Genomic DNA, 25,439 nt, shown 5'->3' with positions numbered 1-25,439 from the left:
GCGAGGAGAACGAGCGAGCAGAGAGAGAGCAGAGAGAGAGGAGAGAGAAGAGAGGAGAGAGAGAGCAGAGAGCAGAGAGAGAGAGGAGAGAGGAGAGAGAGAGGAGAAAGGGGAGAGAGAGAGCAGAGAGAGATAGAGCAGAGAGAGGAGAGAGAGAGCAGAGAGAGAGAGGAGAGAGAAAGCAGAGAGAGGTGAGAGAGAGAGAGCAGAGAGAGAGAGAGCAGAGAGAGAGAGGAGAGAGAAAGCAGAGAGAGGTGAGAGAGAGAGAGCAGAGAGAGAGCAGAGAGAGAGCGAGAGCAGAGAAAGGGAGAGAGACAGCAGAGAAAGAGAGGGGCACAGTTTGCTCCTGCAGCGCTGCAAGGACAGACTGCACTGACAGAGGAGGGGACACACACAGCCCAGCCTGAAGAGAGACATGTCTACATAACAGGACCATCAGCACACTAATAATTTCTGGACTGACAGCAACACAGAACACAAATAGATGCCAAGGACTAGCACCTCAAAACAACCTCACAGAGAGGGAGGTCACAGTTTGAAGGTGGAACAGTTTGAAGACGGACACAGTAAAGGTGAAGGAAGACATTTGTTCTGGAACAGACCAACAGTATCATCTACTCTCTGCGATCTATCTCTTGGAAGTGAAAAAGAGAGACTTTACAGTACAGGGCACTGGGCTGTGCTGCTCTGCCTTCAACACGCATACCCTTCTGTGCTGCTTCTGCTGTTCCTGTTGTTCCAAACCAGGCTACATCAGACAGAGGTACGCTGAACGTAGCAGCTCTGCTCTACACTCTAGCTAGCGGTACTGCACTGACTGACTGGTTGACTGACTGGTTGACTGACTGACCATGAGTGAGTCGAAGAAGGGTGATCTGGCTATCCGGGATAAAGCCATCCTGGGCCAGCAGAGGCGTCTGAAGCAGGCCACCCAGTTCACACACAAAGACTCAGCCGACCTGCTGCCCCTAGATGGGCTCAAGAGACTGGGCACCTCCAAAGATCTGGTGAGTGGCTGTCAATGTCCCATTGGACTATTCTTACTCTGTTATTGGTGGTATTGTCACTTAAATGAGTTGTATTCATTAAGGCAATGAATACAACCCTGGTCAGTGGCTGTCTGAAAGTCCCATTAGATCACATTCTACTGCTTGTACTGTGTCACTTTGACTCTTAGTGGTGGTGGCTAATGGTGGCTAATGGTGGCTAATGGTGGCTAATGGTGGCTAATGATGGCTAAATACATTTGGATGAGACTTGGCAGATAGAAGATGTTGAAATGAGCTTATTTGGATTGTTAGTTGAAGAGGCTGTACTCTGTCTGCCACCAGCTGCTTGGCATTGTTGGTGCTTTGGGGACCGTTGGGAGACAAGTTGAAAGACATGAATATTGTCACTGTATTCTGACAACACTGGGGTAAACGGTTGGATGAATCTAACTGAATGATTTACTAGGTTTAAAATGCGGTGTAAAGTAAATGTAGTAAGTCTATGACTAATGAGGTGGACCTTTGATTGACTATGATATTGCTCTGTTCTCTTGATGTGGCCATCAAAAAGAGTTGAATATCAACACCATTCTGCTTTTCTATCAAACCTGTGCTATTCTTACCATGGATCTACCGTTCACTGTTATCACTGCAACATCAACTGCAATTTCCATTACCTGATGAGATGTCTAGAAAAGATGGTAGGCCATGTGACCGCATAGAAGATGAAAGACCCAGTACAGTAGATGAGAGGACTGCCTGTCAAACTCTGTCAGAGAACATGAAGCCTCAGAGACACAGTGTTGCCCTCACACGTCTCCTTCCATCAGTACACTAGCTATGAGGTCAGAGGGACGGAACAAACAGAGCGAGGCAAGTTAGATTAAGATGCAGGCGCACACCCACGCAGCCACCCACGCAGCTACCCACGCAGCCACCCACGCAGCCACCCACATTCTTCTAATCAATGCATGACACACTGACAGGACACACTGTGAGACAGACCGACAGTCCCTGTTATGAAGTGTCCGTCCGTCCCCCACCATCCTCCCACCTCCTGCTCAATCAGCCCGAACTACATCCCCAAATCCTCTCTCTCCCAGGCCTCCTCTATGGACACAAGGGCTTCCTGTGATAATGGCTTTATTGCCCCACTGTCAACTCCTGACACAGTCTTGATTAGACGGCTGCATCCCACATTCCCAGAACGCACTCCGAGAATCTCCAGAATGACTGGAGCGGAGAGCATCAGAAGTGTGCGTGTTTACACTGTCTGTGTGTGTGTGTTTACACTGTGTGTGTGTGTCAGTGTGTGTGTGTCAGGTGTGTGTGTGTGTGTCAGTGTGTGTGTGTCGGTGTGTGTGTGTGTCAGTGTGTGTGTGTGTGTGTCAGTGTGTGTGTGTCAGTGTGTGTGTGTGTGTGTCAGTGTGTGTGTGTCAGTGTGTGTGTGTGTGTCAGTGTGTGTGTGTGTCAGTGTGTGTGTGTGTGTGTCAGTGTGTGTGTGTCAGTGTGTGATTACACTGTGTATTTAAAGCCAGCTTTCACAGAAGGCAGCAGCAGCATCTCCATCACTAACTTCCATCTGTCTCAACCCTCTCAGTTATATATCTAAATCTCATATCTAAATCTATTTCCCTTTCCTCTCAGAGTTCAATTCTCTCACAAGAGCATTGTGGGAGGATAACAAGCTGTTATTTAGAGCGAAATTACATATTTGTTGGAGCCTGTCTGATTCTATTCACACTCTGAGAAAATATGAAATCCCTATGCAGTGAGAGAACCTGGAGGTAACCATCCTCTGTATCCTAAATGGAACCCTATGCCCTATACACATAAGGCTCTGGTCAAACGTAGTGCACTATATACAGTCGGAAATCAGGTGCCATTTGGGATTCACCCATGGTGTCTGACTTGTAAACGAGTGTCTCCAATCTTCTGAATACAAACAAGCAATATTCAGGGGAATATTTGATTACAATGGTGACAACAAGAGAGGATGATGCCACTGACACACTTAGGCTCTTAAGTGTATTTACAGTCACATGTATAACTTTATGCCACTTTGTCAAGATATAATGCAGTCAGAGCTGAATCTAATCCTTTCTGCATCACCTTCAAAATGCAGACCACATCTGCTGAACGGCAGCATTTAATTCAACGACCCTACTGGGATAAATCCCTCTTATGCTAATACCAATTATCTGCTCATCGGAAAGAGAAAAGAACTCACTCTGATTCATACCTCATTTGCTAGAAACCCCATTCGATGGAGGAAACAGGCCACAGGGGTTACAGAATGATTCGCATGTCATCTCACCGCCCTGCATCACATTGTAATGGCCTCGGAGCCTGAACGGCAGAACACCAGAGAGGCAGCCATTGTTACAGCTCCCCCGCCGTGCCTCGCTCTCCGTACTGACTGTCAAAAGCAATCACGCTCCGGGTGGAGACATAGCTAAAGTGAATTGTAGAAAAGCAGCAGGAGTGTCCCTAAGGTGCGTGGGGCTACTCTGAGATCAAACAGAAGCAAGCTGATAGGCAACAACAGGGTAGTGATGTCACCTCACAGCTGAATCGACACACAGTATGTGTGTACAGTCGTGGCCAAAAGTTTTGAGAATGACACAAATATTAATTTTCACAAACTTTGCTGCTTCAGTGTCTTTAGATATTTTTGTCAGATGTTACTATGGAATACGGAAGTATAATTACAAGCATTTCATAAGTGTCAAAGGCTTTTATTGACAATTACATGAAGTTGATGCAAAGAGTCAATATTTGCAGTGTTGAGCCTTCTTTTTCAAGACCTCTGCAATCCGCCCTGGCATGCTGTCAATTAACTTCTGGGCCACATCCTGACTGATGGTAGCCCATTCTTGCATATTCAATGCTAGGAGTTCGTCAGAGTTTGTGGGTTTTTGTTTGTCCACCCGCCTCTTGAGGATTGACCACAAGTTCTCAATGGGATTAAGGTCTGGGGAGTTTCCTGGCCATGGACCCAAAATATCGATGTTTTGTTCCCCGAGCCAATTAGTTATCACTTTTGCCTTATGGCAAGGTGATCCATCATACTGGAAAAGGCATTGTTCGTGACCAAACTGTTCCTGGATGGTTGGGAGAAGTTGCTCTCGGAAGATGTGTTGGTGCCATTCTTTATTCATGGCTGTGTTCTTAGGCAAAATTGTGAGTGAGCCCACTCCCTTGGCTGAGAAGCAACCCCACACATGAATGGTCTCAGGAAGCTTTACTGTTGGCATGACACAGGACTGATGGTAGCGCTCACCTTGTCTTCTCTGGACAAGCTTTTTTCCGGATGCCCCAAACAATCGGAAAGGGGATTCGTCAGAGAAAATGACTTTACCCCAGTCCTCAGCAGTCCAATCCCTGTACCTTTTGCAGAATATCAGTCTGTCCCTGATGTTTTTCCTGTAAAAAAGTGGCTTCTTTGCTGCCCTTCTTGACACCAGGTCATCCTCCAAAAGGCTTCGCCTCACTGTGCATGCAGATACACTCACACCTGCCTGCTGCCATTCCTGAGCAAGCTCTGTACTGGTGGTGCCCCGATCCCACAGCTGAATCAACTTTAGGAGACGGTCCTAGCGCTTGCTGGACTTTCTTGGGCGCCCTGAAGCCTTCTTCACAACAATTGAACTGCTCTCCTTGAAGTTCTTGATGATCCGATAAATGGTTGATTTAGGTGCAATCTTACTGGGAGCAATATCCTTGCCTGTGAAGCCCTTTTTGTGCAATGCAATGATGACGGCACGTGTTTCCTTGTAGGTAACCATGGTTGACAGAGGAAGAACAATGATTCCAAGTACCACCCTCCTTTTGAAGCTTCCAGTCTGTTATTCGAACTCAATCAGCATGACAGAGTGATCTCCAGCCTTGTCATCGTCAACACTCACACTTGTGTTAACGAGAGAATCACTGACATGATGTCAGCTGGTCCTTTTGTGGCAGGGCTGAAATGCAGTGGAAATGTTTTTTGGGGATTCAGTTCATTTGCATGGCAAAGAGGGACTTTGCAATTAATTGCAATTCATCTGATCACTCTTCATAACATTCTGGAGTATATGCAAATTGCCATAATACAAACAGAGGCAGCAGACTTTGTGAAAAGTAATATTTGTGTCATTCTCAAAACTTTGGCCACGACTGTATATGTGTGTGTCTGTCTGTCATTCTGAAATAGTGTTCATATTTCAAGAATGCTTTATTATCAGTCTCATGGGTGCTTTCCCCTATTAAGGAATGATGAAGCCATTTGTCCTCATTATCATTCTCAAGTCATTAAAATAGAACTATTCCTGGTGTAAAAACACACATTGAACCAGGCAGGGCTTCTTTAGATGTAGCCTGGTTTGCCACTCCACTTCAACTCAGCCAGTACATCATTTAACAGTATAGAGCCAGTTATATGAGTGAATGTGTTTGGTCTCTCTCTCTCTCTCTCTCTCTCCTCTCTCTCTCTCTCTCTCTCTCTCCCTCCCTCCCTCCCTCCCTCCCTCCCTCCCTCCCTCCGGTAATCATCCTAGACCAGAGCCAGGAAGCAGTGAGCATGAAAAGGGCAAAGACACCCACCATTCGATCGCAAGAGCGAGGGAAGGGAAAAGCAGAGTGGAGGAGGGTGGGGACAAAAGGGGAAGTGGTAGACTGTGGCCCCTTTTAGCACAAGTGTTATTTATATCAGAAAGCCATGAGTACTAGAAAAACAGTGAGGAAGAGAGGAAGCCGCATCCCTCTCGCCACTTCTCAGTTATATCCCTCCATCTGCTCTGCCTCCCACTCTTTTTAACTTTGTGTGTGTGAATAAATGTGTGTGAGTGTATCTGTGTATCCTCTTTCCTGACAGACCCAGTGAGGCCTGTCTAATTGGGAGGCTCCAGGTGTCCCTGTCAGGTCAGAGCTGGGCTGCAGCGTCCGCATTGTTTATAACATCCAAGAACGACGACATTAGCCCGAGTTCTCTCCCAGACGGCGACATGGCACCTTCACTCACTCAATGTGATCCCTTGACATTTCCCTAAGAAGTTTGAGAAAAGTGCCCTAACTCTGACTGTGGAGTGCCATGGTGAATTGATTCAGGAGACATCTCAGGAAGGTTCTAGTGATTACCGTTTGAACCCAGCACTGAGCCAATTAGCCTGGCTGACAAGAGCAGAGGTGAGCCCCCCTCTGACTTCAGCTAGGCGAGGACCCTTCTCTCTATCCCTCCACCCTCTCTCCACACTCTCTTCCTACCTGTTTCTCTCTCTCTTCTCTGCACTCTCTCACCCTCCCCGCTCTCTCTCATCCACTCTCTCCCTCTTTAAGTTGTCAGAAGCTTTGATGGGCGGCAGCAGACAGACAGCCGCCTAAAAATACCTGGGTGAAACAGACAGGCACAGAGACTGAGGGGATGGCAGAGGGAGAGAGAAGACAGTAGAAAGAGAGAGAGAGCTAGGGAGGGTAGGGAGAGAGGAGAGAGAGAGCAGATGTGTCGCTGGCTACACCGTGATGGTTTGTATGACAGGAAGCCAGTGGCTGGGGACCTTGATCCAAATGGAAAAGCAGGCATTAGCAGAGTCATGTGACTTCAGCCATGACAGAGAGAGGAGCCTGTTGCAGTCAGATAATTAGCCCACACGGCAATTAGGCTCTAATCTCTCAGAGAGAGTCAGAGAGAGAGAGAGAGAGAGAAAAGAGGACATGCCATGACAAAAGGGAGGGAGGGAGGGAGAGAGAAAGAGAGAGAGAGTGAGCATCATAGTGACCGGTTTGAACTGGAACACTGTGGACGTGTTCCGAGGGAGGTCACAGCAAGACACTCATCAGCCGAATCAGCAGTCTGCAATATGTATTAAGAACACAGAGGAACAGTGTGTGTGTGTATATGTATGTGTGTTTGAGGAGGGCTTGAAATTATGCAAGATGGAATGCTAGAATATGACAGACAGGATACAGACAGCGAAGGACAAGGACAAGGTCATTGATGATTGATATTCTATAAACATTCCAGTTTGTTTTTCCTCTTAACCTATTGTGCCATGTCTAGTGGTTTGACTGGACTGGTTGTCTAACTGGGTCAGTTTGCTTCTGTATCTAGTAAATTTGAATATTTAAAAAAAAACTAAACAATGGCCATCTAGCCTACGGGGGACAACAGTTGGCATTCATCAATAGTGTCATACAGTGTTAACACTCATAGAAATATCATATGTCATGCCAATAAAGTTTTAATTTCAATCTCTACTCCATACTTTCAGTACCAGAAAGGCTATGGGAAGTTATACTCTTTAATTACAGCTAATTGAATAGACAATTTATTTCTAGAGACCAACTAGGGGAGGGACAGGAAGAGACAGGAACCTTCACATCCTTTGTACATGTTTAACCAACCATCACAAATCACTATTTAAGACTCATCCAGTCATCATCTCTGCTGGCTGAAATGAATGATGGCTAACCATGATATCAGCCAATATAATCTAATCTGCATGAACGCTGATGGATGCAGACAAAGATTAGCCTAATTCATAGCAGGGATGCCAATTACAAGTTAACCACTTAGCCAATAAAGCCTACCACCTATCAGCATGCATTTACAACCATAAAGGTGTTGTAGAGCATAATGTCTGATGTATGACTGCGACCTTGTCCCAGGGGGGATTCAATAGGGGTAACTCCATATTAACTCCATATTTACTACATAGTAACTCCATATTTAGTGTGACAAATCAAATAAATGCCTTGTATGAGCTATTTGGCAAAACGAGACAGTTTTACATGTACTCATGCTTTTGCCATTTGACGGTTGGCACAAAAGTGATGAACGTGTCCACTGTGACAGCTGAAACTGAATAAATAATCAAAGTTTACTTGCGGTATTTGGTCGATATATTATTTTGTTGTTGTTGCAAAAGCCCTGAAATCATACTGTTTGCTTTAGCACTCCATCTTGTCTCTGAGGATGTCATGGCTTGAAAAGAGGCCAGACAGATGCAACATCAGACATGATTATAATCTTTGTCTCCAAACGGGTTATTTTACAGCCGCTTTCATCCCTGTCCCTGGAACCAGACAAAAGACTAAGCACATCCGCCAAAGTGCAGCGCTAGAACAGTGAATTGCATTTGAACTTTAGAAAAAAGGCCAGGGCACATACTATATGGCAGTTCACGACCGCTGCACACAGGCCGCCTGTTGTGGACAGAGGATCTGCATCCAAACAGTCTGACCTCGCTGTAGCTGCAGGGCAATCGGAACCTACAACAGCCAGCTGCCTCCTCACTCACATGGAGCAGGGGGAATTACATTGGGTACACTGCTGTCAGCTTCAATCTGCTCTGCTCTTTGCCAGTCAGAGAGGAGCACTGAGGAGGGGAAGTATGGGTAATGGAGTTTTTCTATAACTGATTTATAATAATGGGATTTAAAGGAGGGCTTTCTCCGGAGGAAATATAAAATAACATGATTTATTATAGAACTATAAAGTAACCCTATCAGAGGTGACATTGTATCACAACATAGTAATGAGGCTGATTGTGCTGTGATGTCCTGAAGCTTCTCTCTGTAATAGAATCTTTTAGAGGAGGCACTTGTACAGACTACAGACTACAGACTCAAGGCTTCATACAGAACGGACACCTGCTCATCTACTGAAGGTGTTGAGGAGGTCAAGGGTCACGTCTGTGTAAACTCTCGCCAGACACTTCCGGTGTGACACAGGGCCTTTAGAGAAACTGCAGTCTCCCACAATACCAGCAGCAGAACCCACCTACAGATGTAGGATCTTCATTTGAGCCTACTCTCCTAATGCAATCTTGCTGACTTTACAGAAGCCATCGCTCAGACATTTTGAAATGAATTGTGAATAATGATGAGTGAGAAAGTTACAGATGCACAAGTATCATACATCATCTGGGCGCGTGTGAGATGTGTGTGTGTGTGTGTGTGTGTGTGTGTGTGTGTGTGTGTGTGTGTGTGTGTGTGTGTGTGTGTGTGAGAGAGAGAGAGAGCTACAGTATATATGAGGGAGAGAAAGAGAGTGCATATATGCCTGATTACAGTGTCAATAAGCCCTATAACAGAGAAGTTCTTAGTAAAACTGGCCTCTCCAGAGAGTACTTCCTCCCTGATCAATAGAACACCTATCCACAGAGGTATACAGAGGCCTGATACGATCTATTGTGTGAGCCAGTGTGAGAGCCCTGACCAGTAATCACTTTGACGGGCTGACAGGGAGAACTGGAGCACAGGGTGAAATGAGCCCAGGAGACTGACAGACAGCTCGGCTTGGCTCTGATATGCTCTGATGTTGTGGTCATTACCTGAAACCTTCAACACCTCAACTGAACTCACAATGAGGCCCCAAAGGTGAGATTTGAGACCAGCAACTGTGTGATACAAGCAGAACAACTGTTTTGTAGGCTACATACTGTACAGACATGCACAGTGCCGATAAAAACACATCAAATTGGAGGCGCGCCTACACACACATAAGCGTGCACACTATTTACAGCTAACGATGTGCCTCTGGCATTGAGAGAATGGATGTTTCTATCACGTCAGTTGCAGCTTCGTTTTTCAGCAGCAGTTATGATATCTGACATGACTGACATCCTCCTTCTGGTGAATTGATGCTGTTGGTTTTGCTGGTGTTAGCTGACCTTCTGTTCACTTCAAACCACATGGCCTCTTAGGAAAACTATTTCCGTCTTTCTCTAGAGTGACTCCCTACTGGAAAACAATTAGATTACTATGAGGCACTGGAGCTGAAAATTATATTAATTTTAGATTTATCACATGAAAAGAATAGTTCAACTCATTGCCCACCAGTTGTTTTGAAATGGTTTAAAATCGAATTTCTTGTTAGTCATCCAGGCAAGTATCAAATCATAAAACAACAGTCACTGTAATATCTCTATGGAATGGGGTTGGTCTGAGTAAATGGATATGAAAGCTGTACAGAACACTAAGATAGAAATGTATCATATTTACAGAACTCTCTGTCCTGGAGAATATGGACTCATCATAACATTCTAACATAACACAAATTCTTATTTACAATGACGGCCTACCGGGGAAAAAGGGTTAACTGTCTTGTTCAAGGGCAGAACGACAGATTTTTACATTGTCAGCTCAGGGATTTGATCCAGCAACCTTTCGGTTACTGGCCCAACGCTCTAACCAATAGACTACCTGCCGACCCTAGCTGGTTCTCTTTTCTATTTATTTACCATTTCAGGTCTACTGTGCACTACCTATTAAACTAAGGGGCGGGATCTCAGACACAGATTAAGCCTAGTCCAAGAGTAAAAAGCACTTTCAATGGAGATTCTCTTAGTGACATCATTTTGAGTCACCCTGCCCCCAACCCAATGGACATTTATCATTGCCACAGTTGTAATATGTATATATAGTTTTTTCACTTTGTCCTGCATTGTTGGATCCTGGAGCGCAATAATTTCACTGTACTCTGTAATTACATCTGTAACCCTGTACATGTGACTATTAAACTCTCTAGTCTAATCTAGTCCAGGACTAGGATTAACCCATTGAAAATGGTGTCTGACATCCCTCTACCTGCTCTGTCTCCTGGTTACAGCAGCCCCACAGCATCGTGCAGCGCCGCCTCATGGCGGGAAACATCCCACAACTGCGTGGCGAAGCCCGCGTGGGGAGACCCTCGCCCCTGGTCGACAGCAAGGAGGGGGGCGCCGGCGACGCAGAGGAGAAGAGCGAGAGCACGGCTGACGACTCCACGGAGGAGAGGGATTCGCCGGAGGAGAGCGAGAGGAGCCTAGAGACGAGGTCGGACGAGGAGGAGGACAGCAGCGAGGCCGGAGGGAAGACAAGCAGCACGGCTGGGAACGATAAAACAGAGGAGGGGAGGAAGGAGATGCAGAGGACGGAGAGACCTCTCACTGCCCTGCTGGTCCAGTGCAAGGTACGCTTGTACACCCACCCTTCCTTCAGTTTGGCCTCATGGGTTTTGTATTAATCTAAATTAAATCTCAGATACTATTCAGTTCCATTCCATATGAAGATAAAAGAGGAGTGAAAGGGAGAGATAAAGGGATAGGAGGAGAGAGAAGCACTCAGAGAGACCACAGTGAATCATCAGTTATCCAGATGATGCATTCCCTCATTGTATTCCATTGAGCCCGCTTTCATTCTTAATGGCTTTGATTCTAGGGTTTGTCGAGTCCCGATATCGTCCCTCTGCACCCCTCAGACACTCTTGTCACACTGTGTCTGTGGCTAAATGAAGAGATAATGTAACACACTGTAACAGCGACTCCTCCACATGCAGGATCAACAACAGACTCATAATGAGGTCAACACAGCTGAAGACCCCATCATACTAACATCATAAGATAATCATACGAACAACATTGGTAGAATCAATCTATACGCAAGATGGGAACACAAACCAGTAACGCAAATGCATTGAGTCCACTGCCAACATCATTCATTTCAATGAATGAATAGCATTCAATTAAATTCTGACTCCGTATGTTCAGGCTATATTATTTCTGCACGCAACCCACTGACAACCCACATACTGCAACGTAATAATTGCACTAACTTTAAAACACCATACTGCACCCACCCGCAAGTATTGATTGTCTGGAATACAGGCTCAGACTGATGAAGCAACACCTACATACACGAGACTAACCAGGCATCAACTCCACTGAGAGATACGGAAATATACCCCCAATTAAAGGAGTTTGACCTTGGGGAGTGGGTGGGCGGGCGGCAGAGACTACTGTGTACTTTCCCTCCTCCAGATCACCTCGCCTGAGTCACTCTATAGACCAAGGTTGACTGCCACACAAAAAAAGATCCACTCAGTTGCATCATTTCTAACTGATGTCATGTCATCTCAAGGTAGTGTCCCCAGTGTATTTCCAATGTCCCCAGTGTATTTCCAATGTCCCCAGTGTATTTCCAATGTCCCCAGTGTATTTCCAATGTCCCAAGTGTTACCTAGCAGCATTTAACTAACTGGCTTTCTGAATCATAACTGCCTGAAGCATACCTGTGAGAGCATTCGAGGTTCCAACAAATCAATGTGGTTTGGAATAGATAAAGCTTTGCTGATGAACTCATACACCTTGACCTATTCCACATTTTGTTGTTACAGCCTGAATTAAAAATGCATTAACTACAATAACTTTAACTACAGCCTGGTACAGCCAGAAGAGGACTGGCCACCCCTCATAGCCTGGTTCCTCTTTAGGTTTCTTCCTAGGTTCTGGCCTTACTAGGGAGTTTTTCCTAGTCACTGTGCTTCTACATCTGCATTACTTGCTTTTTAGGGTTTTAGGCTGAGTTTCTGTACAGCACTTTGTGACATCTGCTGATGTAAGAAGGGATTTATAAATACATTTGATTGATAGATTTTTTTTTATGTTTGCAAATGTATTTAAAATCAAATACAGAAATATCTAATTTTCATACATGTTCACACCCGAGTTAATACTTTGTAAAAGCACCTTTGGCAGTGATTACAGCTTTTAGTTGTCTTGGGTATATCTGTATCAGCTTTGCACATCTGGATTTGGGGATTGTCTCCCATTCTTTCTTGCAGATTTTCACAAGGTCTGTTAAGTTAGATGGAAACCGGTGGTGAACAGCAATCTTCAAGTCTTTTCACAGATTTTCAATGGGATTCAAGTCTGGGCTTTGGCTGGGCCACTCAAGGACTTTCACATTCTTGTTCTGAAGCCATTCCAGCGTTGCTTTGGATGTATACTTGGGGTCATTGTCCTGTTGGAATGTAAATCTTAGCCCCAGTTTTAGGTCATTTGCACTCTGAAGCAAGTTCTCATCAAGGATTTGCCTGCTGTCATGTGCCTTTTTCTTAGGAGTTGCTTCCTTTTAGCCACTCTCCCATAAAGATTGGTGAAGTGCTGTAGAGACGATTGTCCTTCTGGCAGGTTTTCCCTTCTCAGCCAAGGAACTCTGTAATTCTGTGGTCATTGGTTTCTTGGTCACCTCCTTCTTGCCCAGTTGCTCAGTTTGGTCGGACAACCAGCTCTGGGCAGTTCCATATTTTTTCAGTTTCCCAATACTGGAGACCACTGTGCTCTTGGAAACGTTCAACACTTTATACCTTCCCCAGATATATGCCTCATCACATTTATATCACAGAGATCTATGGACATTTCCTTGGACTTCATGTTATAGTTTATGCTCTAACATGCACTGTCAACTGTGGGACCTTACTCTATATAGACAGGTGTGTTTCTTTCTATATCATGTCCAAACAATTGAATTGGCCACAGGTGGACTCCAATCAAGTTGTAGTGACATCTCAAGGATGATCAAAGGAAATTGGATGCACCTGAGCTCAATTTGGAGTGTCATAGCAAAGGGTTGTAAATACAGTACCAGTCAAAAGTTTGGACACACCTACTCATTCAAGGGTTTGTCTTTATTTTGACTATTTTCTACATTGTAGAATAATAGTGAAGACATCAAAACGATGAAATAACACATGGAATCATGTAGTAAACAAAAAACTATTACACAATTCAAAATATATTTAGTATTTTAGATTCTATAAAGCAGCCACCCTTCGCCTTGATGATAGCTTTGCACAGTATTCTTAATTTGTGCCCTTGAAAACCAAACCCAGAATCAAACTGAAAACTCATTTGAAACCTTTAGACATGCCTGCTCGTCCTTCATTTGAAAATGTTAAGTATCAAAGAAAATGTCAACAAAATTGAATTTCATAGTGGTTTTTATTAACATCATCATTTGCCAAGTGCAAGATGAATTATGGTAGGCTTAGATAAGTTCATGAAGTGCCATATGAAGAGAGAGCTATGCAAGGTACAATAAAAACATTCATAAATTATTATCCGTAGGCATTAGATAAACATGTATGAAGAGAGCTGTACAAGGCAAGATATAAAAAAAAAAGAATTATGCAAATATAATCAGGTAAATGTGCATATGAAGGGGAACTGTGACAGACAAAAAAACACCAATAAAGAGTTATGCTTCGATAATAAGGTAGAGCTGACAGAGCTTTACAAGACACAAAATATATGTACTATTTTTTTTTAAGTATAAGGCCCCTAGATACCACATAGAGGAACATATTTGGAGCACAGAGTTAGTCTGCCTGACTGGAACTCATCTACTATCCTTGGCAGCATATGTGTGAAATAGAATGCCTTCAGTTTAGGAATGCAATCAGCACAGAACTTCACATCAAAAGGCACATCAATAACAACCTGCTCGGATCGAGCCCAGACAAGCAGTTTGCATATGTATGAATATTCAAAGATAAATACAAAATGCAGAGGACTAAAGGTCAAGAGGGAATTCATTATCAATGGAAATAGTTGCTTTTCTGTAATGGGGAACTGAAGATTAATGGGTCAGGGACATGGGAGGAATTTCAATCCGGGACTCATAGCCCCATGTGGCAAGTTTTCATTGGTCCGAATTGTCTATACATTGAGCCTGAAACAGGATATTTGTTATTTGGCCATTGGCCCAGTTTTATTGCAAGGAATTCTAATTGGTAAACCACAGGCTAGGGTTGGGTTATAAACTACATCCTGTCTCTTTGTTCAGCAGAGAAACATTGAGGACAGGGAAGAATAAACATCTGCCATCTACTTTCGAGCATAACAACTATGATTTGTTCTCTTTGAATAAATATATTTTTCTCTCCCTGATTTACTTTGGGGTCTGTGTTATTGAAGAATAACATCGACTGCTAACACATCTCTCCAGTCCTGTGCAGAACATTACCATTTGCACCTGCATGTAGTACCCACGGGCTCCATTAGGATACAGCTGAGGAACCCCATGCACCAGCTTCACATCGGTGAGTTTGCCAGAGAACAGTTCAGTCAGAGACTCACACTACTTAATCAGAAGAGGACATTTGATTTCTAATAGTTCTTGAGAGTTTAACACTCCATCTGGGCTTGCAGAAAGACATGGCTCCTTGACACTCACTACTGTGCCTCTACTCTCCAGACTAAACCCACAGCTCTCCATCCATGTGTAGGCCACCTGCTCGTTCTCCTTGCCATATGTGGTTGCGGAACCTGGGGGAAGAGATGCTCCCGCACAAAGTTGTCGGCATTTGTTGGGGTGCGCACACAAACCTTATTTTCTGAGCTAGCAGTGATCCGAAGTTTACGCGGGTCACAGCACACATGGGAGACACTCTGTGCTTTAGTGACCTCCTCCAAACTGGCACATTTACACTCCAACAGCTTAACATAAACGTCATAAAATGAAAAGCATTTCTGACACTGCATGTTAATGCCGTGTTCACCATAAGGCTGCTGTAGCTGTGTGGCTGCTGCTGGAACCTGATGACTGTATAGTTTAGCTTTGATGCACAAGGCACCCCACTGGAACATTGACCCCTTCCACAATGCACTTAATAAAAGTTTGGGAGTGGTACGCAGGAGTTGGAGGTAGAGATGGAGAAGCGGCTGGGGTGCTGTCAGAGAACTCGTCACTTGGTTTGTGACGTTTGAAACAGATCTCGCTCAACCTTTTTGGAGCTAAATTCCGCTGCGTCCCAGAGTGCCACTGGCATTGCTCATCTGTACAGGACACCCCTGTCAATCCTCCATACACAGCATTCTGCACCTTCAACAAAACACTACTGTTAGAATAGCAAATTACAGTACAGAACACTAGTTTACATGGTGTTCACAGCTGACTAGTTTACACAGTCTCCTTTTAACTAGTAGGTTTAGGTTATGCTGGTAATTTCCTTGTAAAACTCACCTTGATTCTGTACCTACCTCATTGCCATTTGAGATTAAACTGATATACTTACACAATGAGCCATTGAAACCCAAAACTGTGTATGCATGTTGTACTAGTTAACGTTATCAGTTCTGATCAATGATATGGTATCATCACAATTAGCTAGCTAGCTAAGTAACTAGCTAACGTCAAACATATCAGTCAAAGAAAGGGTTATGATAAACAAAAAGCCAGCGAGCTAGCTACCTTCCATAGTATTACAGCTGCATGACCGCAATACTTCCCCTGCCCTGCCCTGCAACACAACAACACCCTGCACTCTCCACCGTTCCGACAGATGATATAAGAATCCAGGCAGAATGATGGTGTGTTTTGTTCTGGCTAGGCTGGACATCTGCTTTGAGGAACACCAGGTTGTCATCCTCAAGACAGTGAATAAGCACCCGCCCAACTCTGCCGCTGTGGAGGTATTGATATGCCTCTGCGCTTTTGTAGCTCCTCACCTCTGACCCACCCACACCGAGAGACGAGACAAAATAAGAAAAAGATGTCTTCGGAGGTGATATTCGGCCATTTTTTCATATCGTCTTCCCACTCGTGAATAATCTGCGGATGTGGCACAGACTTGCCATTTGACTTTGAAAGTTTTTTTTGGTATGATCCCACGACATTTTGAGCTAGCTAGCTAACGTTCGCAAAACTGCAAGAACGACACAACGGAAGTCCTCCACAAAACAGAACGTTTGGACATTGTTTTCTTTCCGGGTTCATAAATAAGGTGAATACTTAAGCAATAAGGCCCGAGGGGGTGTGATATATGGCCAATATGCCACTGCTTAGGGCTGTTCTTACGCACGACACAATGCGGAGTGCCTGGACACAGCCCTTAGCCGTGGTATATTGGCCATATATCACAAACCCCAGAGGGGCCTTATTGCTATTATAAACTGGTTACCAATGTAATTAAATGTTTTGTCATACCTGTGGTATACAGTCTGATGTACCATGGCTTTCAGCCAATCAGAATTCAGGGCTCAAACCACCCAGTTTATAATTCGTATTTTGGCGAATCTAGTACGACATCCGGGAACTTTTGGCATACTAACTATATCCATACTATGACCAATAAGCATACTTTATACTCAATTTACATCCCAAATAGTACGGTTAGTGCAGTTAGTATGAGTATTGGAACACAGCTACTGTGTGTGTGTTTGAAGCGAGTGGTTCGCCAGGGAACATTCCATGCGGATCAGCTTATCTTTGATCTGGTTTGTTTAGTTCTGTTTTTTTAAGCGGCTAAAAGCTCCATAGTTACCCATTAATTCCGGAGCCATTTTGAAACTTCACAGAAAGGGAGGACTTTTTCACCACTCAGGCAGAGACAAAAGCACACGTTTGCAGGCCTTCTGAGAAGCCTGGCCGTGAGAAGCCTGCAGGGATTAAGAGGGGGAAGCTCAACTAAAACCAATTGTGTGTTGGGGACTACATTTTTACACCCAGCCACAGCAACGGGATTTGATGTCCTAGTGGGCTTTAATCTAGGGGGTAAAAATGCCCTAGAGCCAAGTCGATGTATGTGTGATACACATACATCCATACATCTATGTATTATCCATCCATACATCTATGATTCATTTATCCACCCATCCAACTTTTATCCACCCATCCAACCTTTATTCATCCTTCCATCCACCCCCTATCGAACCATTCATTCAAAACACGGTGGATGTTAGAGAAGGCTTGAGATGAGGTAGACTGGGTTGTGTTAGCTCGTGTTCAGGGAAGCATATCATTATGTGTCCACTCGGTGTCTTTCCCTCTCCATCGAGAGGGGGCGGGTGTGACATCTTGTTCCGTTCTCACTCGTGCGGATCCACCATACGCTGTGAAGTGTGTTTTAAATCCTCCCTCCATAGTTGCATGTTTTCACCAACATTGCGTGTTCTCCCTTCCACTCGAAGCAGTGTGATATGCCATATTCGAATAAGAGCCTTGAGATTTACAACAGAAACTTCATTATAGAACATTTTACATGTATATTTTAGTCCTTTAGCAGACACTCTTAACCTGAGCAACTTACAGGAGCAATTAGGTTTAAGTACCTTGCTCAAGGACACATCGTCAGATTTGTCACCTAGTCGGCTCGGGGATTCGAACCAGCTCTCTTTCTGTTACTGGCCCATTGCTCTTAACCACTAGGCTACCTGCCGCCAGGCCGCTGCAGTCATTATAATCTGCCGCAATGTCTGCTTCCCCTTTACCGTGAATCACTGCATTGTGACATGAAGTGCCCTACGGCGGAACCACTGGGAGATGTGGAGGAGGATAAAGGACCACCACCCTGGCTGTTAGCAGCTCTGCTGGGTGGGTGAAAACACACACACACACACACACACACACACACACACACACACACACACACACACACACACACACACACACACACACACAGAGGCTGGATGACAGGAAGTGAGACAGATAGGATGCTTTAGGTACCCAGGAGAAGACAGCACTGCTGATCCTCACTTCAGAAGCGTTGTTTACTGTTCTATGGTTCTGGCTCAGAAGACAACATCATGTTGCTCTTGTACAGAAGATGTTGCCCTTGAGCATAATGGTTTCGAACGAACACTATTTACAAATCAGGAACTGACCGGTTCGCTGATTAGTTGAAGAACATTCCGCAGGCTCTGCTGATTGGGCTAATATTTCACTGTCTAGTAATGCATTCAGGATTATAAAAGCATGGAGAGGCCTCAGATAACATGGGATCATCATCTGTTTCAGAAAACAAGCACGGTCACTGGCTCTAATGGTTGAACTAATAGTCAACACATCCACTGGAGTGAGACTAATGATTTCACAGGTGTTTTTTTCTAAAATAGTCATGGTTGGTTTGGTATTATCTCTAACCACGAGGCAGAATAGTCCTGCATCATCAGCACAGGCTTCATGGTCTAATAGTCTCTGACTCAGACAGAGGATCAATACGAATGTGATTGCATATAAACAACTATGCCAAACCTAGAAAACACCTAGTCTTAAACACTACTTGTAATTGGTTGGGAAATGTGGCTTAATAATGGACTACTAGCACAAATTTGACCAGAACTCTAGAGTCGGTAAGCCTTTAATTCAGACTTTATATCGTCGTTTGGCAGTTTTACAGGCAGGCACTTGGCAGGCGTAGCAGAGCTGTTGGGACCCATTTGATGAAAAGCCTTTTGTAATCAAACAGATCTATTCCACTAAAGCCGCAGGACAAATATACGTGTTCCTGTCTGATGTTCTCTCCTTTGTGGGAGTATAAGTGTGTTGACTATACACGTACACTGTCAGTTAACACTGTAGTTGTTCTGCTGTGTTTCCACAGTGCTGTGACACTGAGGTGAAGGCTTCCATCAACACCGGGAGTCAACACAACCGCATCTCCAGCACCTGCTGCAGGAGGCTTGGGTGAGAGGCCTTATTCTCCCTCGCTACCTCTTTCTCTGTCGACCTCTACCACACCCACGAATCCCCACCCATCACATAACACTCCTGGGTCCAGGTTTGCCAACCAGCAACGAAATACAGAGCGCCAACAAACACATTTGAGTTCCACAGGCACTCACACAACCACAACCAACATCAGACCGCATCAGCATCAACAAACTGGCCTGTGAGAGACAGAACAAAGTAGCGTCCTAATAACCTCTACCATGGCCGTGTTGTGTGTTGCCAGATTGGTTCCCACCCAGGAAGGTCCACCCTGTGAGCAGACAGAGGGCCAGGGCTCTGTGAGGGGCCTCCAGCTGCAGCTGGGCAGACAGAGTGTCCAGTGCTCTGCCCACGTCACCGGTAAGGAAGGGGAGATCACATATTACGTCACATTAACATTTAAAGCAGCATTGCAGCCAGTTGTAATGACTGTCAATGAAGCAAGAGAGAGTCCACTCATACAGGGTAGGAATACAGGTGTTATGACAGTGTCAATGAAACACTTTTGATTTTCTTTCTCCGTAAACATACAGACTGTGACAAACAACATTGAATTGAATAATACTATAGATTGGACAAGTAAACCGTCTGGGTGCTATCTCACAATGACCACAAGCCATTTTACACACCATCAAGGTTACTTCCCTTCACCAATGTCAATACAAAACCCCTTGGTAAAAACCCCCCAACAAATCAGGTCCTAGACCCAACACTGTGTTGCATCTAGGCACTGATCATTAACAGACGGTAATAGATTTGCTTGCTGGCTGTGTTATTTCTGAATGCTTGCTCTAAAAAGTCAGCTGTCTTAAAAGGTGTTGGAGATGCGCTTGGCAGCCAATGTGTCTGTGACAGCATGTGTGTCTGTGAGAGAGTGTGAGTATGTGTGAGAGAGTGTGAGTATGTGTGAGAGAGTGTGAGTATGTGTGAGAGAGTGTGAGTATGTGTGAGAGAGTGTGAGTATGTGTGAGAGAGTGTGAGTGCGTACTCAGTGTGCAGCATGTGCTCCTGACCTTTCCTATTCAGCAGCCAGGGTCAAATCACAAAGACAAATAACACTGAGCAAGCAGGGAGAGATTAATATCTTAATGGTTGAACACACACACAGAGCGTGCGCGCGCACGCACACACACACACACACACACACACACACACACACACACACACACACACACACACACACACACACAAACACAAACACACACACACACACACAAACACACGATGCAGATGGGAGAATTAATCAGTCAGCGGGAGACACGGCAGGTTAGAAATTCACTGTTTCTTATTCTGCTCTCTCTCTCCTCTCTCTCTCTCTTCCTCTCTTTGTCTCTCCTTCTCTCTCCTCTCCATCTCTCCATAGAGGATGAGGTGTTTGAGCTGTGCCTGGGTCTTCAGACTCTGCAGGAAATCAAAGTAAGTCCTCATTAATGTCGCAAATATGTAAATGCTGTGTTTGATCTGCCATCCTCCCTAAATCTCCCCCAACTTGAACTTTACAGCTAATGAAAATTGCTGCTAAAAATAATCATAGGAAAAAGGAGGCAGACATTGAATGTAGCAATTCGATTATGCAGAGGCCTTAGTAACACATTGAAGATGCTGGTTCCTATCAGAGCACATCAAGTAATACCAGGTTAAAACAGAGATGGAGACAGACAGGTTTGTGTTATGTTATCTGAGGGTTACAGCTGTCTGCTGGCGTTGCCTGGTGAGGACTGCAGGTGAAAGCAGACAGATAAGACAGAATTCAGATCAGCACATCTCACTGAGGTTTAAAATGCTGCCATTGCCCCAGGATATACCAGGAAATGACAACACAACGTGACAATCAACAAACAGAACAGGAGAAGAAAACACATGAACAGGGAAAGTAGAATTAGGAACGAGACTAATTGCGACCATTTCTCACAGAGAATCAAATTAATTAGACTTTAAGAGTACACTGGAAACCAGATCTATGATTACGCAAAAGCACCCCTGGAGGATCCACGATACCGGAGCCAATTTTCCTTCCAAGTGCACCCAGTCTCAGTATTCTGCTCCCTCGGCAAAACTCAAGATGGGAACTTTAACTCAATTTAAATCATAGCTGAAAGGTTTTCAAAATATTCCTTAAATAGACCGGTGGCTTGGAAAAAAGGGTGAATCCTAATTGAATTATCACGTATGCCTGCAAGGAAAGATACCCATACATGGAGATGGAGGAAGCCTGGAGTTACAGTTATAGACAAAATGTTCAGTTTAGTCCCTGGGCCGTTCTGGTGACCTGGAAGGAAAACACAGAGCTCAGTGGTGCGGAGTCTGTCAGGCCCAATGGAAGGCAGAGAGCTAGACTCAGGTGCATCTCACAGCCATTGTGTGAATTGTGATCACATGTGCATGCGCACTGGGGCATACTTAAATGTTGTGCAACATTGCATGGAGCCCTTCAAGAGAACCATTTGGATGGAAAAGCACATAACTGAAAAGAGTACAGTGTCTCCCTTTAATGTCACCATGTGCAGACCGATTGAACTGCTATTTGGAGCAGACGCGGCGACCTTTCCGAGGATATTGGTTTACATAACATTATTAACCTTCTGTTGTCCAAAATGACACTTTGTTGGATGATGGCAGTACTGCAAACGAATGGAGTTTCCATGGCATGCACTGCATTCTATCTGTGGTAGAGTTGATGTTAAACCATGTTTTGACCCATCTGATGTCTCCCATATCCATCCTTTATCTCTAGTGCTGTGTGGACCTGAGCAGTAGAGTCCTAAAGCTCCAGGGCTCAGGGGAGGAGCTGCCTTTCCTGGAGCCGCCATTGGTCAGCCAGTGCCATCACCAAGACAGCAATGAGAACCTGTGACGCCGGCGTGTAACAACCTCCCAGCCGTCCCACACCCTCCTCTGATTGGCTGGCGCTGTAAAAACATGATGCAGTCTGGGTCTGGACTGTCCAACCAGTGTTTCGCACTGCCAGCAACATGGTTGAACACCCCAATTCTCTTCAGTTTACACCATTGTGTTTGTTTCTGTGGAATTAAGACATTACCATGATGTTACTGCTGTATTGAATTAGCCTAGTTTATGGAGCGGATGGAGCTCAAGGATTGGGACGATTCTATGTGACAATCTTCATAATTATGTTCTTAATCAAGGTGTTTTTTATCTGACAGACAGTGCATCATTGTTCAATATACTCTTGGGACAAAAGGAATCCAAAAGGGTTCTTTGGCTGTCCCCATAGGAGAACCCTTTCTGGTTCCAGGTAGAATTGTCTTTGTAAAGAGTTCTACATCGATCTCAAAAGGGTTTTACCTGGAACCAAAAAGGGTTCTTGAAAAAGTTATCCTATGGGGACAGCTGAAGAACCCTTTTAGGTTCTAGATAGCACCTTTTTTTCTAAGAGTGTACTGAAACATACTGAGGAGTCAGACGATGATTATCATTTGAAATTAACATATTGTGACTTGGAGGTATAAAATAATTTACGTTGATCATCAATTAAATGCCAAAACTGTTTAAAATCAAAATCAGTTCAGCCTTGAGGAAAGAATGATATCTCCCTCCCTTTACAGAGAGATAGTCTCCTGGATATCTCCTAGATATCTCCTATGATATCTCCCTCCCTTTACAGAGAGATATCCTAGATGTCCTATCATACGTGCTCAAGAGAAACGGTGAAAAACCAGGTCTTATGAAACCTTTGAATCTGCCTGTTAAAAAATCTAATTGAGAGTCAGGACAGACAGGGAATACTGGAAGAGATGTGAGGAGACTACTGCTATTCCTGAACTAACTGCCTTCAGCCAAGTGAAGACTCTCTCTCGTCTATTTTCCCAAATGAAGAGTGCTCCTAAGAATGTCACAATGACCCACATCAAAACTAGTTCTCAGTAATTCCACTGTCCTGGAGCTAGTTGTGTGTGTCAGATGGACAGCACAGCAAAAAGATCCAAACAGTCCATAATTCCGCATTATTTTTTGTCAAAATCTGGATGTTAGTGTTCCTGTGAGAGTGTGTCAGTGCGTGTGACTTGGAGATGTGCGAGTGTGTGTACGTACTGGTGGATGTGCACTGTCTGTATGTGTGTGTCTGTGTGTTGGAGTGCATGTCAATCGAGGAGGGGCTTTTCTGTTTCGATATGGTTAGTGGCTAGAGTTTCACATGGGAAAGAAAAAGGGATGAGTTCTATTTACTTCTCCTCCCAGCTCCTCCTACTCCTCCCAGCTCCTCCTACTCCTCCCAGCTCCTCCTACTCCTCCCAGCTCCGGTCAGAGGGAGATGCCAAGATCGGATCGGCGCAGCGGTACAGAATTATCATCAAGCCCCTTGTTGCCTGACTGACAGTTTCACACTACAGGGTCAGCTACAGGGCCGAAACATACTGTGCTGGCTTGAAAATCGTATTTTCTCTTATCCTTTACAGCACGGTTCCAGCTACTATGGTGGATACGTAACGAGGCCAACCCAGTACTGTACAGCTCGGCTTGGTTCAGTTTGACCCTATGGTGTGAATCAGGCATGAGAGAGAGCCAAAAGGCCACACTATAATCTTCCCACTATCATGCATTACACTCTGCCTTGATCCATTCGCATTGTTTGGACAATCGAGAAGTGCTTCAGACACCCTCAGAAAGGTCTTCATACTCTGCTTTTACCATCTGGACCTGTATTCAAAAAGTCTCTGAGTATGGGTTTCCACTAGATAGCACAGCCACAAAGTCAAAATGGGCTATATTGAAATAAATACATGAAAACAAAAATGAGCTTTTTGGTCTTAATTCAAGGTTAGGCATAAGTTTTGCAGTGAGGTTACGGTTAGGTTTAAAATCAGATTTCTGGAAGAGACGTAGAAATAGGCTGGGTTTATGACTTTGTGGCTGTGGTAACTAGTGACTACCCTGGGTAGGTGCTGATATCGGATCAGTCATGCCTTTCAGAGCACAATGGATAAGATTACATGGACCTGATCCTAGATCAGCACTTCTACTCAGACTTTTTCTGAAGATGGGCCTTGGACAGTGCCATGCTCTCGACTGTGTAACAACATCCATCTGACCTCTAGCTCTTTCTTTGGAGGTGAACCACGAATAGATTGCTAATGTTTCGTACTAGTGTACTTCCTAATATGCTGTGCGATGGTAATCGATGTATGAAATACATTTATTTTTTGTGTTTTTTCTGAACAGTATTTTCTCTGCCTATTAAAATATGTATTCTGGCTAGCTATGCTTGCAGTTTTTTTATAGGTCTAATTTGCACACATTTACTATGCCAAGACTAAGATGTGCCAGTCACATCTTGACGAATGCCTGTTATGACACAAAAACAAGACTAAGCTAACAGTACAACCATTTATCTGCTCAAAAAACATCAAACCACAAGCAGTATCACGAATATCCACCACCTGACCAACTGGAGGGAAGAAGGGAGGATATTCAGCGCTAACTAAAACATGAGTCACTGTGCTGCCATTTTCTTTTTTTAATAACCCACTTGTAGCTCTGATATTCTCATGGTTGTGTTGCTGTGACGTCGTTATAAAAATACCCTTTTCACGTTGATGCAGCAGAGAAAGCAGATGTTCCCACAGCGAGGGACTGGGGGGCTGGAGGCCTGGAGGGATGACTCCTCTGACTAGGGAGCAGGTCCCTGGCTGGCTGCGTCCCTGTGCTAATGCTGACGTGTGTAACAGATGTGATCGTACTACGGAACTCGTGTTGTGCTTTTAAAGAAAAGACTGTCCAGCCAGAGATCCCCGTTGATTGGTGTTTATTCTGATGATAGACACAAGGAAGCACATTAGATATGACGGACAGTAGGTTGACGGCTGTAGATTCGTTATTAGTCGTTTGCATGTCAATATCAGACTGGGAATGTTGTAATCAAACGTCATAACAATGACAAAAATAGTACAGAATCCAATAAATGTAAGTACCTGACAATAGACACAAGGAAGCACATTAGAGGTGCAGGACAACAGTATGTTGATGGCTGTAGATTTGTGATTCGTCTGTTAGCATGAAAATAACTGAATAAGCAGGGAGCTAAGTAATGCGACCACTACAATTAGAGAATGTTAGCTAACTCGCTCATACAGCGATAACATACAAAAGCAAATCCCAGGAAGCCCGTAATATCTAACACGCACGCACGCAGTGTACAAAACATTAGGAACACCTTCCTAATATTGAGTTGCACTCCTTTCTGCACTCACGACAGCCACAATT

The 25,439-nt window shown here is 44.4% G+C and overlaps 1 protein-coding gene and 1 long non-coding RNA gene across 2 annotated transcripts; one reads left to right on the top strand and one right to left on the bottom strand.

The window, feature by feature from the left end:
* The first annotated feature begins 167 nt into the window (after positions 1-167).
* Positions 168-24,434, top strand: LOC106576286 (nuclear receptor-interacting protein 2). The gene is made up of 6 exons (XM_014153377.2): positions 168-1,007; positions 10,579-10,920; positions 19,111-19,193; positions 19,462-19,577; positions 20,581-20,633; positions 21,952-24,434. The coding sequence occupies exons 1-6, from the start codon at positions 852-854 to the stop codon at positions 22,069-22,071; spliced, it is 870 nt and encodes a 289-aa protein (XP_014008852.1). The 5' UTR covers positions 168-851; the 3' UTR covers positions 22,072-24,434.
* LOC106576287 (uncharacterized) lies at positions 13,711-19,487 on the bottom strand. Its single transcript, XR_001321915.2, has 2 exons — positions 15,981-19,487; positions 13,711-15,611 (listed from the first exon to the last, which is right to left on the bottom strand). It is a non-coding gene; the product is annotated as an uncharacterized lncRNA (long non-coding RNA).
* Positions 24,435-25,439: the final 1,005 nt, after the last annotated feature.

This window comes from Salmo salar, chromosome ssa17 (assembly GCF_905237065.1).
Source record: "Salmo salar chromosome ssa17, Ssal_v3.1, whole genome shotgun sequence".
In the NCBI taxonomy this organism is placed as follows: Eukaryota; Metazoa; Chordata; class Actinopteri; order Salmoniformes; family Salmonidae; genus Salmo; species Salmo salar.
Note: the sequence above shows the minus strand (reverse complement) of the source record. Positions and strands in the feature narration are given on the sequence as shown.

What these genes read in the sequence shown, in the direction of transcription:
- LOC106576286 (XM_014153377.2), top strand. Translation starts at nt 852, where the DNA reads ATGAGTGAGTCGAAGAAGGGTGATCTGGCTATCCGGGATAAAGCCATC. An exon ending in ACCTGCTGCAGGAGGCTTGG is followed by an intron (nt 19,194 to 19,461) that starts GTGAGAGGCCTT and finishes GTGTGTTGCCAG; the next exon opens with ATTGGTTCCCACCCAGGAAG. An exon ending in AGACTCTGCAGGAAATCAAA is followed by an intron (nt 20,634 to 21,951) that starts GTAAGTCCTCAT and finishes CTTTATCTCTAG; the next exon opens with TGCTGTGTGGACCTGAGCAG.